At 38.6% G+C, this 22,963-nt stretch overlaps 1 protein-coding gene and 1 pseudogene across 1 annotated transcript; one reads left to right on the plus strand and one right to left on the minus strand.

The window, feature by feature from the left end:
• On the minus strand, window positions 1-16,341 carry serpini1 (serpin peptidase inhibitor, clade I (neuroserpin), member 1). Its single transcript, XM_014998111.2, has 9 exons — window positions 16,235-16,341; window positions 6,861-7,156; window positions 6,160-6,390; window positions 5,754-5,948; window positions 4,131-4,335; window positions 2,852-2,949; window positions 1,994-2,080; window positions 1,764-1,853; window positions 1-880 (listed from the first exon to the last, which is right to left on the minus strand). Exons 2-9 carry the CDS (start codon window positions 7,132-7,134, stop codon window positions 804-806), a joined length of 1,257 nt encoding a protein of 418 aa, XP_014853597.1. The 5' UTR covers window positions 7,135-7,156; window positions 16,235-16,341; the 3' UTR covers window positions 1-803.
• The window catches only part of LOC148155810 (cilia- and flagella-associated protein 337-like), a 27,275-nt pseudogene continuing 19,754 nt past the window's right edge, over window positions 15,443-22,963 (plus strand).

A 22,963-nucleotide genomic window follows, 5' to 3' on the forward strand; every position in this document is an offset into this window, starting at 1 on the left:
TTATATGTCCATATGTATATATATAGAGAGATTTTAATGGAAACACATTCATGTTTGGTCAAATAAAAGAATCGGTACAGCTGGTGTTACTGTTTCCTGCTAAATGTACATCCACAAGAGTGCTGCAGATCTACCTTCATCCTCTGGTCCATCGCCATAGCAACCTGGCCTAGTTACACAATCCCCTCGGCTTACCTGTACGATGCCCAGCTCGGGCTCAATTAACCATTCACATACGATAAGGCATAATATTTCCTCAGGAGCTAAGCCATGTGCCTACAGCAGACAGAAAATGTCTCAATACTAAGATACTAAAATATTTTGTAGGAACGCAATGCTTGCAGTTTTTCCTGCAATAAATAGTAAGCAAATGTATGCATATAAAACACAACGCTAATCATACAGAAATATAACCGAAGTGTTGCTCTTAAGTTGAGTACATTTTGAGTGTCATATGTTTTGTAGCAGGTGAGTAAGAAGCAGAAGCTCCTGAGCTGAACTTAAAGGGCCTGTGCATGGATTACATACAGTGTGTCCCTGTCGCTCATACAAACCGCACTTTGCTAGCGAATATTTACATCTACCTGTCTGTGTGTCTGTATCCAAGAATTTAAAGCTTCCAGTATAAAAACACCGTCACATTATACAGTATGCAGTATGTCGCAGTTTCATCATATGTCATATCGTACTAGGATAATATATATTCTTTGTAAAGAGTATAAAACACAGCTGAGGATGGCGATAGAGAATAGGTAGCATTTATGACGTCAGGATTTGATTGACAGAGCAGCCTCGCGTCTCGTCTAAACGGAGTCGAAGTCGTGGTCGAAGGGCTCGACGACTTCGGGGGTCATGACTCTGCCCATGAAAAGAATGGAGCCTTAAAGAAAAAGACAGATAAAGGGAAGTTTTATTTATGTGAACAGCAGAAAACTGGTGTACAGGTGGAATCATGCTTACCAAATTCATAGACTGTCTGGACTTAACATTTTGTGGACATAGTGCCTTGCAACAGTACATATACATACTAATATGTTGGGATTGTTTTATTTATTTTTTTTTACAATAAACCAACACAAAAGAGTGCATACATGTAAATTGGAAGGAAAATCATGATAGATTGTGATTTAAATTTTTTTAAACACTTCTTGAAGGTAAAAATAAGAAAACTGTCACACGTTTCTTTTTCAGAAGTCAGATAGGATGGAAAGCTTCTGTGAGCATCAACTTGGTGCAGATTATCTATTAGATTTAGGTCTAGACTCCTTACTGAGACATTCTAACACATGTATTAAATACAGCTAATTTTGCTTTAATCTACAGCAGAGGTGTCCAAGTACAGTCCTCGAGAGCTGCCATTCTGCAAGTTCTAGATGCAAACCTTCTCCATCACACCTAGATGAAGTTCTAGTTAGCAGGTCTCCGTAGAGGTGAATGGATCCTGCTGAGGGACCTCAGCTGTGGATTTTATTAATGGATATCTGAGCAAAGAGACCTGAGAATCAATCCAAACCCACATTTTTACTAATTTGAGCATTTTATAACCTTTTCCTTCCACTTCACAGATATGCACTGCATTGTGTTTTCTCAATACATATAAAGCCAGTAAAAAACTCTGGAGTTTGTTGCTCGACATGTCAAAAATATGAAAAAGTTCAACTCTTTTGGAATGTCCTTTGCACAAGGCTCCTTTCATACTGCACATTGATATGCACACACACACATACCCACACGCACGCATACACACACACACACACACACACCTGTTCTTCTGTTTCTGATGACAAAGAAGAATGGATGATCCGCCATGACCTGCTGGTTCAGCACCAGAGTCCTGGTCAAGGCAATCATTCCTGACAGAGAACAATGAGGGAACAGTTCAGTACCTGTTCTGCTTATCCACAGGAATCAGTGTCGTTTATATTAATTTCAGTGTATGGAAGTTATTCGTACTAAAGTAAAATGCAAAAAAAAAAAAAAAAAAAAACCCTACCAGATCCAACAGCTCCTTCTGAACCTTCCTCCGTCACCTCCAGGTAAGCCTTCTGCACTGCCTTCCCAATGTACAGGTCCTTCCCATCTGCACAAGACACAGAAGTCACAACTGTCTTTTTAACACGCACATAGGAAGGCAATTAAGTTTTAATATAGACTATAAGTTGCATGTTTAGCTAAAGCATAAACACACAACAGTCATGAGTGTTTATTAAACCAGCACTGACAAGCAGACAGACAGGCTGCATCAAGGGGCACCTTGTTTAAGACATTAAGTCAGAGGATACAGCCTAATTATTTCCACAGAGACTGGAAGTGGGCTAAGTGGCCTTCCTCTTATCTGCCTGACCTGTCCTCTGAGTACATGTGAAGCTGAAGCTGTGTGAATAGGGACGTGCACAAGTTGCTATTCTGGCTAAAGACTAGGCTTTGCAATGTAATCCCCTTTGCTCCACCTTATAGAAGATGGCTGATTTCAACAGCATAATTAATGTTATCAAAGCATAATAAACTAGAGGATTTACTCCATCATTTACTGTATATCAGGTTATATATCTGTTAACTTTGTGTATCTTTCTGGTGCCGATGTAAAATATCTCCACATACATCCCATATTTCTCTGTCGCCGTGTATCTGAGCTGCTCTTTGAGGATCTATTTTTGCTGCTTGATGTGACAGCTCCGAACTGCCCACTCACTGACAATTACTGTGGTTACCTTAAAAAAGTGTAGAACGGCACCTCTTGCTGCCAATACGCAGACTGCCGTTCATTTACCAGCTTTTGTCACGCCGTTTGTATCCACGTGATTATTATGAAAGTTCACTAGCCTTGTTTGAATTGTGTGTCATGCCTCACCTGACATGGCGGAGAGATCAGCATCATTGGTGAAGATTTTAGTAATTCCCAGGTCCTGCAGGATGGTTCTCAGATCAATCTTCTGCTCCACCTTAAACCTGACAGGGGATGTCAGTTAGTCAACGTAAAAGAGAAACAAGACGGTAACTCATAAAAGGGCCGCGGGAAAACTGATGATAAATTAGCATTAAACTGCAGTGATAAAAACACGATGTAGTTACAATGACTTTATTTAATAGACCTATAAAAAACTGTGAAGTAGGAGAAGAACACAGTGATTTGAGAAAGCATTTGCCTTACAGATTCCTTCCGTTTTTGTTTGGTTGTCACGCCGTTTTGTTCCAGATCGTCAAGCAAATATACAAATATAACCTCAGTTTGATTAACCACCTTTTCAAAAATGTATTTGTAAAACTAGTGGCATTTATTTGCAGTTTTAAGACAGGATTTGGGCAGAGAGAGAGAATAGAGGACAACATGGGAACTGAATCGGATACGGTAACATGGAGTATTAATAGTTCTTTTTGTTCTCTATTGTTCTCCAATAAACATCTAAGGCTGTCAAAGAATTACACAATTAAATGACTTTGACTAATATTTGTTGCAAAGAACGTTATTTAGGGTATGAGAGTGAACTGGGCTCAATGCATGCCACACCTTTAAGAAAAAAAAAAAGAAAACAGTTTTTCTTTCCACATTGTGCTCGTCTGCCACGTGCATTTAATTGAGCTGAATAAAAATACAACACAATACATTATGATTTGTGACTGTAATGAGAAAAAAATGTACACCAGTGCATGTAAACATCGGAGAGAGTTCAGTAAAATGTTTGTGTTGTGTCTTAATGGATAATTTGATAAAACTTATAAACTATATGATTTTCATGAATAAAATGAAAAAAGCATGACCATATAATTAACATTAATGATTTCTTAAGTCATGTTGCATACAGGTTAGCAGAAGGGCAGTAACGGTTACTTTATGACAACTTGTTTTAGTATATTCTATCAAAACGTCTTCACTTTCCATGGCTATAAAAGTTAAGTGTTCCATTTCCTATGAAAAAAAAAATTGTTTTCATCTGCAGATAAAGTGAACAAAGAATTGCCTTTATAGAAGACAGGCTGACAGAGGAGGAAGTAGATCATAAAACCTAAGCGTTTCGCGCAGAGTAGCCTCAATCCATAAATGTGTTTTGGTGTTTATTAAACTAATGCATCAAGGGCAGAGTCATAACTTTCTGTCTTGTCTTGATGTGCATGTGTATGTTGTTTCTCACCTAGGCAGGTACACCTCCACCTTCTGTCGTTTAACGTTGTTTGCCCACTCCTCCAGCAGTGGTGCTTTGATGATGGGCTCCAGGGAAGCCAGAGGAACCTCCTGCCGGGGCAATACGATCATCATGGACATGTCCTCGCCCTCATAGGGCATCTCCAGGACTTGGTACACACCGCCAGCCTCCTGGGAGCCGTCACTGAATTCACCTGATCAAGAAGAGACCACAACAAGGCCACCGAGATGTAATGAAGTAAATGCTCAAATTTGGACTTTAGTTGTGGAGAAACAGCCGCAGAGGTGGTCATGCTGACACATATGGACTGACTGGTGTTTTGTAAAGTCATTTCTGAAGTGTTTTAATGAAAATCTAGTCACTTGAAAAGACTTAACAACGTATTCTTTGTTAAGTTGAAAAGAATTTAACAAAGAATACGTTAAGTTGCATCATATTTTGTGTTTAAAAGGAACAACCAAATCCTTTCCAAGGTATTTCCTGGCGCATCACCATTGTGACCTATACTGAAAGCCAGTAGAAAGTTAAGTAGAAGAAAAAAAGTGTCAGTAAAAGTTGTATGGGTAACATTGACACAAGGAACACAATCCTTGTGTTCTTCACAAGGATTGTGAAGAACACAGGGTGGACTGCAGCTGGAGTAAAAACCTGAAAAGCCGCCAGAAACTGATGAACAGGGTACATGATACTACTGATACACAAGCTTTGGTGTGAATTGCGGGGTATTAACAACATTAGTACAATTAATCAAAAATTTAAAAAAAAAGGTCAGGATCTCAAGATTTGATCATGAAATATTTATTCGCAGCTCGCCGTCTTGCCCATTACTACAGTCTTGTTGCGAATTTCAGGGCCAATCAACCAATGCAGTTTGCTGCCAAAGAAATGGCTTCTACGCAACACCCAGCTAGATCTGGCTTGTACCGCCGCTGAGGTGGTTCCAAAACACAGGAACCACGCAGGTGATTAGGGAAGAACTGGTTAAGGTGGTTTTATTTAGCCACTGTGATTGTTCTGCAAAATGAGACGGAGAAAATGTGGTCTTCTCCACAAGGACCTATTCCTGTTTACAGCTCTCACACACACAGTCGACACATTCACACCCTCTGGACTCATCAGAGGAAAACAGATTAGGGATCCCTCTCGTTCATGAGTGTGTATGCATGAATATGTATCTGTGCGTGTGTATGCGTGTGTGTGTGTGTGCGCGTGTGTGTGTGTGTGCGTGTGTGTGTGTGTGTGTGTGTGAACGCTCTGCCCACACATGCAGATGTCACCAAAATAACTCAAATGCACCAATTTTAGTTGCAGCTTAACAACATGATGCAACTGTTTTTGTCAGTACAGAAGGCACAAAGGAGAGTGAGACACTGAGAGGAAACAGTGAAATATTTCATATTTTAGGAGAACAACTTACAAATGTGGGCAAATTCACTGAGCTGAGAAAAAATGTCTTTCACTCTTCTAACGCTAAATATCAATATTTTAGACCTTTAGTGCGATTTACTTACTGTACAGTGAATTTCGCTGTAAGCGGAGTAAAGTAACATTTCTAAATAAAGATACACTGGTCCCAGTTCTGCACACATGGCCATGCAGACTCATGCCTACCATAGTAAAAGTCTCCCTGCTGGTACATCATCAGGGTCTGAACCTCCGAGCCATCATCTCTGCTGAAGGAAAAGGTTCTGGTGTTCTCTGGCCTGAACTGGTTTTTCCAGGATCCTCGGAAATAGACGGCGTTCACCAGAGTGAGACGGGTGACGCTGCTGAAATCCTCGGCTGACAGCAGTGAACGAATCTTGCCTGCAGGGAACAAAATTTTAACTGAATTATATTCCCAATCTGGATCATTTTCCTAAAGAAGGTTTAGGAATCATGACAAAGAATTATGAAGCATTAGTGCACTTAGGCTTCACACAGCTTGGTATCTTCTAGTTAAAGTAAAAAAATGTAAACATTATAAATGCACCTCACCTGCTGTATTTCCCCCCTTTTGACTATTGGTCTCACTTACTCTCTGTGTGATTCTCCACCCAGTTGTTGATCTGTTCGGCGACCACCGAAGATTCGCTGAAATCCACAGTTTCCACTTCGGCCTGAAAGTATTTCTTCATCAGGTGCAGAAAGTCCGGGTTAAAGCTGATGCCTTCCTGCAGGAAGAGGCTGTTTGCAAACCGGATCACGTAGTGGGCGTCATCATCGGAGAGCGCCTCTGTCAAGTTCTGGAGCAAGGAGAACTCCACGCCTACATGGACAACAGCAGACACACACACACTCATTCAACCTGTCCCTGCGTATGTATCCTGTACACACATTTAGTACATGTTTACACACTTTTGCCATGTCAAAGTCATACAGGTTAAATTGAGGATTCTTGACTTTTCCCTTTTGAGTAATATTTTGAAATATTAGCCGCATATTTTTTTTATCTAGTACTCAAAAATGTAATTTACAAAAACTATAAAAAGTTAAGTGTTTCAGAGCACAACAGCAGACACACACACATAAGACAGCAAACTGATTTTCTATACATTTCTACATGAAAAAAAAAAAAAAAACTTAATTATTTTCCAAATTTTAAAAATGAACTATTTATTAAGTGGACAATTTGAATCTGCAGGTACTGTAAACCACAACACCTGAACTGACAACCATACAGGACAATAGTGCATTATTCTCTCAGCCTGAGTGTGATGCTTGGGAAGTTTATCTCACCAGGCAGTAAGTGACTGAATCCCACAGCCTCTCGAATCTCCTCCAGCGAAGCCCCCCGGGCTCCCAGCTCCACCATGCCGAGGGCAACAGACACACTCAGTGGAGAAAAAATGATGTTTTCCTGACCCCCTGCCGCCTGCAGCCGGTGGTACAGCCTGACCGAAAACTCCGAAGTGGTGTCCTCTGGAACGTCCGCCGCCCAGCAACCGTAGCCCGGCAACAGGATGGAGAGCAGGAAGGGGAAAAGCAGAATCGAAACCTCCAGAACCAACATCTCAGCGCAGACCACAGGAGAGCTGGTCAAAGGAGAAATAAATAAAAGGAAAGCAAAATAAGATAAGCAATAATATAAGGACAGGGGAATACAGAGGAGGATGAAAGCTGTGGAGATTGATAGATAGATGAGTTATAGGAAAAGAAGTGATTTGGAGGGGGATGTGTACCCAACAAAATGTGACAGGAAGGCAAGCAGATGAACATGATGAGAGGAAATGATTTGTGGAGGGGACGGAGTGATGAGTAGAGAGAAGAGGATTACAGGGAAGATAAAGAGGTGAAGGTGTAGAGACAAGAGGATAGAAAAAAGAAGAAAAATTATAAAACAGATGGAGGACAAGAAGGTTTGGGAGAAGTGACAGAGAAGAAAAAGACAGCAGGAATATGAAATAACAAAGAATATCAAGATCAACAGCAAAACGAGAAATGTCTGTCAATTGTTCTGACATTTTAAGTCTTACAGGAAGGAAAAACCAAAGTAAGCAAACAACTTTTTATTTAAAAAAAAAGACTATTCCTGATAATGACACCGTTAAATTCCATTAAACTGAAACAATGAACTAAGGGACATTTTTAAAAAGAAAGCCACCCAGTTTGCAAATTGTTTTGGCTTTCAATTTAAAAAAAAAATATATATATCATAATTGGTTATGTTAAGACAAGTACTTTGTGTTGTACCTAACATTTTCTAGAGATTTTAAAAATAAGATTTTAATCTGCCAGTAATAAGTTTGACCTTGTTAAAAATCAAAAGTGTCCATCTGTATCAACGATCTGGTCTATCTGATGGTCCCCAGGGGGGATGTTGGACACTTTCGCCTTTAAAGCAAGATAAGCTGTCAGAGCTGCACTGGTAGTTTGTTGATGGCGAAGGGATGTAAACAGACTAATAAATGAGGTGTATGCTAATATGTGAGCATATGTGGATTAGAGAAAAATATACAAGTTCAAACCTAAGCACTGATTGTTTTTAAAAATCATAAATGTCGTCTGCATTTTCCCAACTCATTCTCCCGGTCATTCTAGTTTTATTTGTCCACCCCTGCCTTTATTCTCTCTACTTCCCTACCTTCTTTGACTCTTTACCTTCCTGCACCTAAAAGAGATTACAGATAGACACTGTGCTGTTTTTCTAGTACTGTTGTTGCCAAGCAACATTGTTTTTTTGCTGGCCAAATGGAGAAACAGAGAGTTAGGGATATAAGGCCGAAAAACGTGCGGGAAGCTGTTGAATTCAGACAGTGATAAAGAGGTAACAGATTGTTTTGTTGTCGTTTTTTTTCCGCTGCGCCGCTGGCATCAGAGATGCAATTAGCGGCCCCAAGAATGGCTGGAATCTGCTGGCTAATGCTATGTGTGTGAGATGGCAGGTGACAGTGCTGTCAACAACAGAAACAATGGATATCGGCCAGAAAAATGGGCGCCCCATCCCGCTGTGTCCTGTTCTTTCCTCTGAGCCAGTCCATCTGACAGCAAAGCAGTATCCAGTTCTAGCATAGTTCTGTCCTTCTGGCGAGAAAAACCTTGAAATTCATTAACAAGCACTGTAGGATTAACTAAAGCCTGATATGGATTAATCTTCCTCATAGACTTCGACTGTTCTCCAAAAACCCATCGGGTTTCATGCCACGGTTCAGACTGATTATTATTTCGACTCCAGCACTGCCTGCAGTGCTACTAATGTTAATACTCGGGAGAGAGCACGTTATCTGTGGCCAACAGTAGTTTGAAACAACAACTACATTTTTCAGTCAGGATAGTTTCAGTAAAGACAAGTGTTGACGGTGAATGGACCAAGTTAAAGAGAGAAACAAAGTCTTCTCAGGGAATTCGCTGCTCCATAAGAACAGAGGAGTCAAAAGCGTGACAATCCATTTTGCATTTTACAGTCTGCTGCAGTAGAACCCCCTTTCACCCTTGTGCAGTGAACATATGTATATGAAATTGTCAGTGCTCTACTTGAATGGCCCAAAAGATTGCAGCAAACTGGTTTTTATGAGGAAATGTCCGGCTGGATTAACAGTTGCTGAAATCAGCCAAAGCATGATTCTCCTTTACAAAATGAAATAGCCAAGCTACCATCTAAACAAAACCAGACCACTTCTGGGTTTGATTGAGGGGTTTTGGTCAAGGTGCATATTATGAAAAGATTTAAATAACATGATTTCTTGTATAATCATCACTATATGTCCAAATCACCATGAGATTGACTTCTCTAGAACGAAAGAACATTTTCGAACGTCATAATTGAAGTCAAAAGAGAACTTAATCCTAGAGAAAATTTAAGAGGTCTCCAGAAAAGGTTAAAAGATCTCACAATAATCTGACAGACTTAGGCAAATCTTGTCAGATAAAAATGAAGGACGCTGAGAAGACTGAATAGTGAAATTAAATCATAAGGTGTTTCAATAAAGTCGTAGCTTATTAGTTTTGTGTGCACCGTATTAATGCAGATTCACTTTTATATCTCCCCCTCTAACAGTTGGATCGACAATCTTGAAATGATTTCATGGCCTAATTTATTTACGCGACAAAAACCTAATGCAGCTGCCGACGACGCCACACACTGCAGCTCTTATTTACACAGGAAACCATTCCCACCTAATCTTGTTCATCCCGTGTTGCCCGGAAAAAGAAGCCGCCCCAGAGGGAAGGGGCAGCTGGCGCACATGTAAATGCAGGTAATGTTTCTGACCTTCTGAGTTGTGGGAGGTGAACTTTTTAAAAGACTGGCACTCCTATGTTTCTGTAAGAAAAGTCTGAGCAACAAAGCTCCGGCAGGGAGAGCAGTCACCGTGTGTGGCGGTGTGAAAGCATGAGAGGATAACAGCTCCATGGGTGGCTGGCTTTTACTTGAAATGGTGACACCGTTCCGACCTTTGGAGTTGCGGCGCTCCATCTGTCAGCTGGTCCCCACGCTTTGCCAGCTTGGTCATTGATGAGCCGGAGCACAACTTTAGCTTTGGTCTACTCAGGTGGATTTTCCCACCATACCTTAAAAAGGGAAGCGGCTAATAGCGAGCCATAAATGCTCCCCCGCGACTAAAAGGACAGAACACGTCAGGAGATCTCCCGTGGTTTGAGTTACAGGAGTTTAATCCTGACAAGTTAATTCCATGCAATTAAACTCTCTGGCCTTTAAAAGCTGCCTTTAATCTCTCCGTGTAATCCTAATTCTCAGACAGAATAGATCGGTGGTTGACATTTTTGCAAATCAAAACGTGATGTGTTCACGTACGTAATCCTTACTGCCATTTAAACTCGACACCTTTCAACAGCATGCCTGGAAGACCAGGGGAATTTACTAAACATCCTCTCTTCGTGATTCAGATCCGCAAGCGCGCGGAAGCACACGCACGCCACCCCAGGTGCTTACGCAGAATTTCAAATCGAGATTGCCAAGGCAACTGCAAGTGATGGGCATTTTTCATTTCGACCAAGCTGATGGAGAGACATATTTCTTTCACCCTTTGAATATATCTCACTCCTTCAAGGTAGGTAGATAAACCCCTTTCTCTTTTCACACTCCACTAAGCAATTTCTGCCACCAATAACATCTCTCTTTGGAAGATCTCTGCACATCAGTTCCAGTCACTTAATGTCCCCCCTCTGTAATACACACACACACAAGATTAACAGTCATGACTGCACTGCAGTTTCAGGAAAAAAAAAAAAAAAGACAAACCTGCCTGTGCCTTCTCCTTTCATCTCTCTGAAAATGAGTAGATGCAGCAGACTATTTTATTTTTTATTTATTTATGGGGTTTAACGCTTTCAAAGTGCTGAGGCCTAGACAAATTCTGTGAAAATGCTAACATCCTATTTCATCAAGGCCTTTTCCTCTGGGAATAAGCTGCGGAGAGTGATGTCCATGATTATGTCTGGCACAGAAAAACCTTGGATTCCCGCAGTGTGTCTGTAGAAAATGGCAGGGTAATCTTGGCATGACTTCACTGTGAATATGTATAACTTATGAAGGGCTTCGCAGAACGGAGATAATGGATGCTGATTATCATTCATGAGTTTTCCTTAGAGGTGCCACTGGGGCAGCTTTCAATTTCAACTTGAACTGAGGCAAATGCGGGAAGACGCATGCATGCGCACACTAAAAGTGATTAAACTTACATTAAACCGACATCATTAATGTTAAATCACTCCTGCAGTGAAGCTCTCTGATTTCAGCTCTTTATGCAGTGAAAATGCATTAAAAACTCTCGACTCGTTGCAACTGGGAAAGTTGATGTGCAATTTATGTCTTGAAATGGAGCTTCAACGCCATGCTAATTTCTCATAGCATTTCTTAGATCTTTAGCCATATAAAGTTATTATTTCATAAAATTGTGTAAGTTAGTTCTAGAGCAGAACCTGAACCATCCTACCTGGCGACTTTGCTGACATGAAACCCGAACAGATTAAAACTTTTACCTTCTTTGCGGTCAGTGGAAGACAAAGCAGTGGATGAAGATCCAAATAAGGAGAATCCAATCCGTCAATCAAACTGTCTGTCAGGCTCAAACCTTTTGATATGACAGTATAACTCATTTTATGGAAGAAACTGAATTTTTACCTTTCCAAGTTCAGTAGTCAACACTTCAACCTTCGACTTTTATTTTAACTGTGGGCCAAAAATGAAGAGAAGACAGTAAATATGATGAGATGCTCTCTGTGCCGTAAGCCGGTTGGACAATATCAGCTGAAACAGGTCAACAACAGGAACTCTAATAAATGTCTGAAACCAGCTGTAGTTGGAAAATTGTTTTCTTGGTGAAAGGACTCTGCTTCACTAAAGAATCTAGGCAAAAGTCTTCCATATTGCCTTTCTGCTCATAAAAGTAATAACAAAATCTTGATTAAAATAGACTCCTGATTGTTTAGTTCATGTTAACTCTAAATATATGCAAATTTATTGACTGACATAAACTCAAAATAATCCCACTGCAGAGCTCTATCTTTACCTATCTTTAGATTATATATCCTTATTTAGATTTAACTGGTCCTGGACTTTATTTTTTTTATTTATTGAGTTCTGTCAAAAGTCTCGTCAAAATCAGCTACTTTAAATGTTTACAGTTAAATTCCTACATGCTAACCAAATCATGATCATGCAGGGATATGAAAAGTGTGTATGAAAAAATGGACGGATGGGCGCATGGAAATTTCCTGAGGAATCAGCTTGTAAAATATTCACTGTGCTCTAACATGCAGGGCGAAATTAATCACAGCTACATCTAAAAGAAGAAAGTTGAATGAGGAGTAAACCGAGCATACACAAAGAACAAATAAACCAGTTTAACCTCTTTGGATTTCTAGCAAAAGAAAAGACCTAAATAATAACAAGTAGTCAAGGGAGTAGGTGGAGACGGGGAGTCCGCCGAGGAGCTGAAAATGAGCAGCTTCCTCACCGATACCTGTTTTTATTTAGCAACGATAATATCTAACGACCCAATTTCTTTGTCATGCACCAACACTCTACACCAAGGTAAACTTAACAGCGCCCTTTTTCTGTCTTCCCACACGTCGTATCAGCAATGTACACACACACGAACGCATACACTAACAGCTCAGCTGCTCTGGGAGCAAAGTGAGAAGCTCTGAGCTGTAATTATATCAGCTTGTATTTGGGGTCAGTGTGAAAAGCAAAAGAACCAGAGGCTTTGTCAAGCAAAAAGGAGACTTTTTGCTTCCAGGATCCAGGAAGGGGAATTGTCACTGAGTGCTGAGAGAAAATAAGACATGTTAGTATGTATTTGTATGAGCATTATTAAGAGGAAATATAGATAATATAAGCAGGAGGCCAAATGAGATGCCAAGTGTGGAGAGAAGAGATCGCAAAGATCGCAGGCTTGTACAAATAAACTGTAACAGTTTTAGCTTCTGTAGGCTACAAGGCATTTTAAGGAAGGAGGAGAAAATCCCCCTGTTTATATTTCTAGTCAAGGGAGCAGGAGAAATTTAGGCAAAAACTATTTTAGCAGTACATTTAGCATGTATTGACTTACACAGCGATGGAACTAACACATTTTGTCATATTTTGATAAAATTTTATCCCAATTTTAAGACAGAACAACATGAAGTAGTACATAATTGTTAAGTGGAAGAAAAAGCATATATATATATATATATATATATATATATATATATATATTACAAGAAGGGATCTTTTTCGTCCTTTCTTGTGTAATTTAATCTCAACATAAAACTCAAGAGGTCTGCTGAGAACAAGCAAAAGAATGAAGAGCAAGGAACAGGAGATGCTTAAAGCAGTTAGATTATAAAACGTCCCTTGTCTTGAACAATTCAAAGACTGTTGTTCAACCAATAATCTGAGCATTTTACACAACTGCACCCTCCCTCCAATACATGACAGGTAGGAGAGCGTGAATAAGGACCAGACAGTTACGTTTTAGAGGTTGGAATTGTCCAGATCTAAAACAAAAAAACTGAAAAGTGTTCACTTATGCTCACCCAGTCTGACGGAGCTTGAACTTGTTTCCAAAGAAATAACCTCAAGATGTGCAACACTAGTAGAAAAATACCCCCAACGACTTCCAGCTGCAGCAAAAGGTGATATCACTTTATATTGGCTCGCAGAGTTCAAATATAGATACACTCCACACTTTTCAGGTTTTTATTTATGTGACACTTATGTGACATTTTCCTCCCAGTTATGCGTTACTGTGAGGTGGTGTATCAAAAAGTCTCAGTATATTGTAACCAGTGGTTCTGATGTAAGAAAATGCAAAGAGGATCAAACAGATTTAATCCGTTTAATAACCAGCGCTGTTCAGGCGTCTTTAGAGCAGTAAGTGTACTTTGCAGAAAAGAATGATCCATGATCATTATTCCATGACCAATCTACTTTCAACATCCCATCTGTTTTCCACACAGAAATCTGTTTCTGTTTGTTTCATCACCTCCACTCTGGATTCAGCTGCCAGCTAAAACTCTATTAGTAACTATATTGATTTTAAGGAACATTTCACTGTGTGAACAAGTGTGTTCCATCCATCCATCCATCCATCCATCCATCCATCCATCCATCCATCCACAATGTGGCAAAATAAAAAATGTAAGAATTTTCCTACATTACAAAGCATATCTGCAACAAAAAAATGTATTAAGATGAAGAAACATTATAAAACTGACAGTGTGCCAGTCTGAGTCAATCAAAATGTAATAATACACTGAGATATTTCAAGTATTCTCCTCTCCAGACTGTTTGCCTTCCACAAGATGTATTTTAATTGAAAAGGTAATCAATAACAACATTTAGGTGAACTGCCCTGTTACTTACTAACATACTTCTTCAGTTTTAAACAATTTCACACTTGATTAAATAATTTCTATATTCCGATTTTATAACTATGTGGATCATCATCCAGTTGCTAAAACATTAGTGAACAAACAGCATCATGAAGACCAAGGGCCAACACAAAAAGATAAGAGATGAAGTTGTGGAGTTGTTTAAAGCAACGTTAGATCCTAACACATCATCCCCCAGCTTTCAACATCTGCACTGTTCAAAGCAAAACTGCACACTGACCAAGACATAGTTACCATTTTCTTCATGTCTTTGTGTTGGTTTAAAATGTTATCAAACATACAAGTGTGTTGTTTTAAATAATAGTTAGCCAAATTATGGCTATTAGATATGGATTATGATTTTCTTGTTGTTATAACCCTATTCTGTAACAAATGCAAAATCAGTTCAATGAAAAAAAAAAAAAAAAAAACAACTACAAAAAAAATGTTTTTTGTTGCGCTCTGCTGTATTTAAGAAAAGGAGAAAAGCACAGGAGGATTGGTTCTGTCTCGAGGAAAGTCTTAATATACAGTGTGGGATAAACAACTGCACTAGTTATATTAGTGCAGTTTTTCTGCACAGGTTTCTGAGCAGAAAAACTAACAGAAACACCTCAGTAAACCCTGCAAACACACACGCATAATTCTGAAGGACGATCACAGCTTCTGGATGTGAGGTATGTTGCTTTTCCCTTCCCTGCCTGTTTGGTTTCGCTTGGATGATTCGAAAGACATTTAATTATTGAAATGCAATTAAGGCATTAATGCTCCGTGGGAATAGGCAGCGCAAACACACACACACACACGCACGCATGCACACACACACATCATAGAAAAGCAGGGATGAACAGCAGGGATTAAGTAGAGATTCAGACAAATATGGTTTTAATTCGATGGGATAAGGATTTAAACAGATACTCGTTTTGTATATAAAATGAACTAGACCTGAATTAGGACATTATCTGAGATGACAGAGATAAAGAGATTCGAAGTGGATTGAGACCATGAGGCAGGACAGACGTGAGTACTATGTTAACAGAAGATGCAAAATCATCTGAATTCAACTCAGAATATGCTTAAATTGAATACATTTTATTAAACATCTTACTTTTCCAAATTATTACTTGAAATGTCTTTTCATCAACACCTATCAAAGGTCTGTCTCATTAAGAAGTAACATCTGTGGGATCAGCTCATAACACAGAAAGCCTTTTTAGGACATGAAATACCTGCATGAAAAGGGGTAAAAAAACAAACAAACAAACAAACAAAACAAAAAACAAGAGTATGAACTGGTGTGTATATGTTTGGGTGGGGATAAGGTGCATGATCGGGCTGCTGTGCAATGCGTCTCGCTAAATTACACATACTTGCTCAATCCTCCTTTGGCTGCATTTCAAGGACAAGAACCCCACGGCATCCACCGAGATGATTTGAATGGTTAAAACAACAGGAGGAGAAGCAGTGCATCGCGACAGAAAAATCAAACAGTCCTGGGTGGTGGACACATGGTCAGTGTTAATCAGCGTTTGCCTTAGTGCGTCCCAGATGATCAAACAGCCCACACATGTTGATTACGCCATTCTAATCCCTTCATTCAATGCCACCAAATGCCGACACCTTCACAAAAAGTCAACCTTGGGATAAACTCACATGATATGTATATTTATATATATATATTATTTTTTCATGTTGCAAAAGCTCCAAAGCTGTGATACTGACTTGTGTCTTAAATAAATTGCCGGCGGCAATCTGAACCAGAACCACCAGAATGGGAAGCATAAAGCGGCTCTTACCGTCAAAGGGCGTAAGGTAAAGCAGGATGGATGGATAACTGAGGTCTCTGCTGCTCTCATCCGCAGCTCACAGCTTGTTAATTTGCCGCAGACTCCGCCCCCTTGTCACCGATTGGTCCACAGCCACTCAACCAAAGAGTACAGACGTGGAGCGAAATGAATCCCTACTACATCTTTCCTGAATTGCAAATGCCCCCTTCACACTTTGCCTTATGTTTTAATTAGGAATCGATTAGTGGTTTTGCTAATATATTTAGTTATGTGATCCGCTTCTTTCTGGTCAAACGCGACACTGGTATTGAGATCATGTGAGTAAAGTCGAGTCTGTTTGGTTTTCTTTGCCTGGGAGTATTTTAATAAAATAAAAAGGAGAGAGGGAAAGGATAAGCTCTTGAGATTGAAAGTCTTATTTCTGATCTGAAAAGTCCTAATTATGACTTTTAAAATGATCATTCTGTGTTTCAAAGGTAACAGTTATACGTTTTGAAACCATTAAATATAATAATGGCATTCAATGTCAGAACTAAGAGGTGACATCATTTTGACTCTCAATAAAAACAATTTTCTAACTCCTAATTTTTACCTTTCAAATTTACATAGGACAAAAAATGGCTATTAGTTATAACATTTATTAGTATTTATTTGCAATTCATAAATTCAAAAATTAAAGTTATATATCTGGAAAAAATAAAGGTTGTAAACTACTTTGTGTGCAAAAGTATTAATCTGATAAGAAATGGAAGGAGCGTGACGACTAAAAAGTTTACTACAGAATTTATCGCTTTGTTTGTAGGAGCCGTATTAGATTTTAAGCTCAGGATTGGTGATATATTGTTGACTATTCCACAAGGCAGTCCTATTTCACAGTCTTTGCTTATTTCTCCAAAATGGAGCTTTAAAATTTTTATGTTGGAAAGCACAATTAAACTTCAATCACTCATGCTGTTTAAAAGGTATTCATGGAAAAATACAGAATAGGAAAATTTCAATTCCTGTTTGTTTTGCTCTAATATTGTCAGATCAGTGGTAGGGAAAGGCTCAGTATTTCCTGAAGTGGCTTGAGAACCACTGAGCTGTAAAACAGTGGATTTCAAAAGTTTGCATGTGCTTTCGTTTTTTAATGCAAAACATTAAATTTTTTTAAGAAAAAAAATCTTATTATTAAACAATCTGCACTTTTTTGAACTTCTTTTTATTCTCTGCAAAAATATATCACATTTTCTCTGGAGTATATGTTTTTACTTTTAAGTGACGCAATAACCACTGTCATTGGCTGGTGTAAATTTAGACTATGCCACACTGTGTCACTGTTGGTTGTAATTTAATAAAAACAGAAATAGTGAGGTGAGTCTGTGTCACTTCATAGATAAAAAGAAGAGCACAGTGGGAAAGAGTCGAACACAACTTTATAAAGACTGCTGTTTTGGCTGGACACAGCTAGCGCAATCGGACTAAGCATGCAATTTACCCATAATCCATTGCATTGTAAACAATATGGCGACGTCCGTGTGACAATATTTTCTTAAAATTTTTAAAAGAAGAGCGCAGCGGGAAAGAGCCCAACACAACTTTACTTTTTATTATGTAGTTTATTTATTACTTTAACTTTATTTTTACATCTAAAGTAAATATTTTAGATGTGAAAAATACCGTTACAACTGACCTTGAATCCCTTTAAGAGGTTCTCTGTTGTGTAACTGATTGATTGCTTGAGCTTGTGAAGGTTTTATGCATTAATTTTTGGAGTTAAACTGTTACACTTAGGGATGCACAGTGGCACAGATGTTAGCACAAAAAGAGACTTTTACATTGACTTTACACGTTATCCTGGTTCATGCATAGGTTCTTGCAAGTTTTTAACTCAAATTGTTGATATAGCTTATAACATGATTGATTTTTTGCATATTTCTCCTCTTTCACAATAGTTTTTTTGTTGTTCTTTTTATATTATTTCATTCACATCTTGTTTTTATCAACATCATATTTTATGCTTTTGAGTCAAAATCCCAGGGACAATCACTCCACAAGGGCCATTGGTTAGAGCAGCATGACCAACAAAAACAGAGGAGGGGACTTGCATCAAAAGGTCGATACCAGTTTAAATTTGAAAAACATTGCTAACAAGCTAATTGAACAAAATTCATATCCTTTCAGGGCAACTGGTCCAAGTGTTTAATGCTAAAAACTGAAAGATAAAATGTAATGAAACCTGTCAAGACAAATTGACAGAGCAAAATCTGATAGATCTAACACCTGTCTCCTTCATATCTGATAGTTGTCAGGATGAGATAAGCTGTCAAGTCTGATTTAAGGGACTAAGGCACATATTCTAAGAATACACTAAATATCTTAAATATTGAATTGACCTTAACAGCTGCCTCGTTCCGACTGGCATTTCCCTCTTTGCAGTGGAGGACAGTTGTTTACACCCCATGCAATTTCCGATAAGCATTTTAGTGTCAAACTGGCGCATTACGTAAATATTAGCGATCAGCTAACATTTAAAACCTCAGTCCAGCCATCCAGGAAGCAATAGTTTTCCAACAACAGAGAGCCTAGATCCTCTGTACAAAACAAAGTGTAATACAAGGGGCTGGTTTTTATCAGGCTCGTGAAAAGGTGGTAAAGAGGTTGAAATGAATAACATATGTTTAACAGAGCAGAGAGAATTTATTAGATTGAAAGATAGAACATTTTGGATCATCGACTTAATACTAGAAAATTCCTTTGACCCACACAAGGATTATGATTGGATGGTTTATTTGCTCTGATATCTGTCTTAGATTTAAAACCAGTTCATCCATGTACAGATGAACCCTGACTCACACAATATAACAGATGGAAAGACCTGGCCTTATTAAGGGTTTGCGTGAACGCATGAACTTCTTTTGGTAATTTTCATCACACTGACACAGACAGAAACTACCCATGTGATTTTTAAGCTCTTTAAGCTTTGATGAGGCACACTCGATATAACTTGACAACAGAACCTGTATTTTAGGTCCAATTGATATGTGCTAACTGGTAGGCCCTTCCACAAAACTTTCAGCAATTTCCTAGCAAACAAAATAAAAGTAAGCAAAAGGAATATCGAAGAAACTAAACATCAATCTAACAATTACATGGTGATGATGAAAAGAGCAAGGTACAAAAAAGCAAATGAGCTCATGAATAATTATGTAAATAATTGTTTTGTTTTGTACGTTAAAGTAATTTCTCAGGTGGTAAATAACCGAAGGAAAACTACATGCACATGCTAAGCCTGTTTTTGGTGAGTACAGAGTTACAACATCAAGACCTTCCTCCGTCTCTGATTGGTTGCTTTTGGTCGGGAGCGGTGCATTTCCTCAGACTGCAACAGGAGCTCAGGAAGGAGGTGGAGGAGATCAATCTTTTGTGTCATAGCATACTCTCACGACAAGGTGACAGTTTTAACAAATATGTAAAAAAAAACTTATTCTTCATGATATACTGCAGCTTTATGTATATGGTGTTTGTATGTGTACGTTGTATGTGGTGTTTTTATTCTAACACTTTGAATTTTTGCAAAGTGCTATAAAGTTTATCATTGTTAATGTTAAGTAGTAGTCAAGGACTGCAAGCTGTGGTCATGGAGTTGTAAAAGAGGGGCAGGATAATGCCAGTTGGAGTAGGAGTGAGGAGGAGGAGGAGGAGGAGGAGGATGAGACATAAGAGAAGTATGAGAATGGAGCAGGAACCACTAAAAACCTGCCAGACATGATTCATAAGAGTAGGTTGGTATTATATCTTCCCTCTGTATTGTATTAACAGGGGTTAAGCACAGCCCACATATGGAGGCCTTTGTACTCGACCAGGCTGTCGTAGGTTTGATTCCCAGCCTGGCGACCTTTGCGACATGTCTTTCCCCTTCTCTTATTACCCACTTTCCTGTCAATTCACTGTGAAATAGAAGCCACTACAGGCAATAAAACCTTAAAAAAAGAGAATTTGGTCCAAACCTCTGATTTCTGACATCTGACACGCTAAAAATGATTAATTCCCCTTCAAACATATTTAATTCTTTCTCCTGACAGATTTTTAAATTAATTTCATTAAGAGTGACTCTTCTGCATACTTAGGTGATGATAGATGTTGATTTTAAACATGTCCAGGACCGTGGACAAGGTGCATTTAGGTACAATCTACCTATTTCATCATAAATATGAAGACTTACTCTGAATAAAACTAATTTACCAGATCTGTCAAGAACTGAGACCTTTGAAATCAAAATACCAGCCCAGCAGGATCAATCATGTGCTTCTCACATGGTTGAAAAGCACCATGTGAGTTTGAATTAACTCACGTTGAGTTCATTCAAATTAATTAGTTTGAATTGATGCTTAATTCTATTTTCCTTATTGTTTGTAAATGGTCTTGACAAACTAGTGTCTAGGTTGCTCTTCTTTGTCTTTGTGTCCCTGCCAGCTTTGTCAGTCAATATGTGCATGCTTTGTTTGCTCAAATAATTTTCAGCTAGTTCACTTTTGAATTAAATTGACCTCTTCTATCGGCATTTTAGTTATATTTTGAACTTTTTTGAGTGAAATAAACTGGGAATTTATAATTATTTGTCTTCTCAGTTTCTGAAGTACAGTATAAACATGAAGAAGTTAGGTTTTCAAGGAGAATTTGAGGGATGTACACAGATATTCAGCCTTTTTACTCTGATATTAAATAAAATCCAGTGCAACTCATTTGCTCAAGAAGGCATGAGAAAATAAACTCCATCTGTGTGATTTAATCACGGTATGAGCAGTCAGGAAACAAATTGTGGAGAAATTTACAACAAGAAGTTTGAGTCATAAATCAGCAGGTCCATCCCAGGCATCTGGCATGTCACTCAGCACTAAGGAAGAAGTTGCCCAATCTACTTAAAGTAGGCCAAATATGGCGAGTATTAATCAGAGCAACCGCCAGGAGGTCCTGGTGGAACTGCAGAGATTCACATTTCAAATGTGAGAATCTGTTGACAGAGCAACTATCAACTGTGGCTTGAACATTTCCTGAAGAAAACTACTGATGAAAAAAGCCACGAGACATTCAAGTTTGTTTGTCAAAAATTGTACGGTTACATGGTAAACGTGGGAGAAGATGTTGTGGTTTGATAAGAGCAAAATGAAACCGATACTGGACATCGGTTTCATTTTGGTCGGGAGAGGTGCATTTCCTCAGACTGCAACAGGAGGTCAGGAAGGAGGTGGAGGAGATCAATCTTTTGTCTCATAGATCAATCTTTTGTCTCATAGATCAATCTTTTGTCTCATAGATCAATCTTTAGTCTCACTTTTAGAACACACTGTTCTCAAAGTGACAGTGGATGTTTTTCTTTAAAGAGGAAAACTGGTGAGTGGGAAGATGGATGATGCTGAAAACAAGGCAGTCCTGATTAGAGGCTGCTGCACTAATCATCCAGGAAAGGATGTGTTTGAATTTTGTAAGACAACATAATTCATATGTTACAAAAGTCCTGTCAAAGTCCATACCTGAATCTAATTAATTTATGAAAAATATGATCGCAGACACTGTTTAATCAGACTTATTAAATTGGAGCTATTTTGAAAATAAAGATGGGAAACAGTCTTAATCTGTAGATATGCAGAGCTTTGTGATGAATTGCAAAAACAAAATGTAACTGCAATTGGACCAAAATGGGTCTCTGCTGTATACTCCTGCAGGTCTCCTGAGCCGAATACAAATGCATTTCACACTTTTCTCAAATTTAAAAATCATGTATCATTTTCCTTCTACTTTACAACTGCGATTATAACAATTGCAACACTTCTTTGTGCTGGTATGTTACCTGCATTTAAGTTCATGATTGCAACATGACATCACAAAATGCAAAAAAGGTTCAAGGTGTATGGATCATTTCCGATATACTATAAACATGGTTCATGTATCTTTTTTGACCTATTTATAACTATTCATATATTTCCAATTTAATATTAACTATTTACTTGGGAATATTTGTATTATATTGAGTTTTATATTTATTTTTATCTCTAGTACATCAGAACCCCCCAAAAGAAATGCATCATTTCTTACTCTAATGTAAAACGCATTGCCAGCTGTTATAAGCGAGTGTCAGAATTGCTTCAGCTTTTGGAGTATTCATATGTATTTGGTATAATATCACAATATTTGTTGGACGGTATTAACGGTGAGCAAACAGCAGAATTTTAAAGCTGATCTCCAGAGGAGTGATGTATTGCCAAAGTATCAGCTCAGAGGAATTCAATTTGACTTCTCTTGAAGTTTACAAAAGAAAACACAGGTGAAAGGACTTGACAGAGCTCTTCACAATTCAACACTTCAGTAATGAATCTTTGATGTGTTTCGATTTTTGGACTGCAAACTCGTTTTTTTTTTTTCCCATCGAGATCCAGGCCCTCAGTGTGAGCTAAGCTGTGTGTGTCATGTGTTGCGCTGGCGGCTTATCATTGTGATTCTGTGTATTACAGCTCACACCTGCAAAAGAATCAATTTATCTGCAGCATGCACCTTGAGAGCCGCCGTTAGAAAGGCAAACTTTCTGTTTGTTGTTTGTTTACATTTCATGTCATCTGACATCTTTCCCGCGATAGCTCTCCTGATATCTTCTACTTTAGAAATGATCAGATGAAGCAGCTCAGTGGGTTGTGCCTTTGATAAGTGTTTCCAAAAACACCCAAGCTGACAGCGAGTTCTCAGTATGGCATGTTTGTGTTT

The sequence above is a fragment of the Poecilia mexicana genome, unplaced genomic scaffold (assembly GCF_051168715.1).
Source record: "Poecilia mexicana isolate PSO_F unplaced genomic scaffold, ASM5116871v1 scaffold_13, whole genome shotgun sequence".
In the NCBI taxonomy this organism is placed as follows: Eukaryota; Metazoa; Chordata; class Actinopteri; order Cyprinodontiformes; family Poeciliidae; genus Poecilia; species Poecilia mexicana.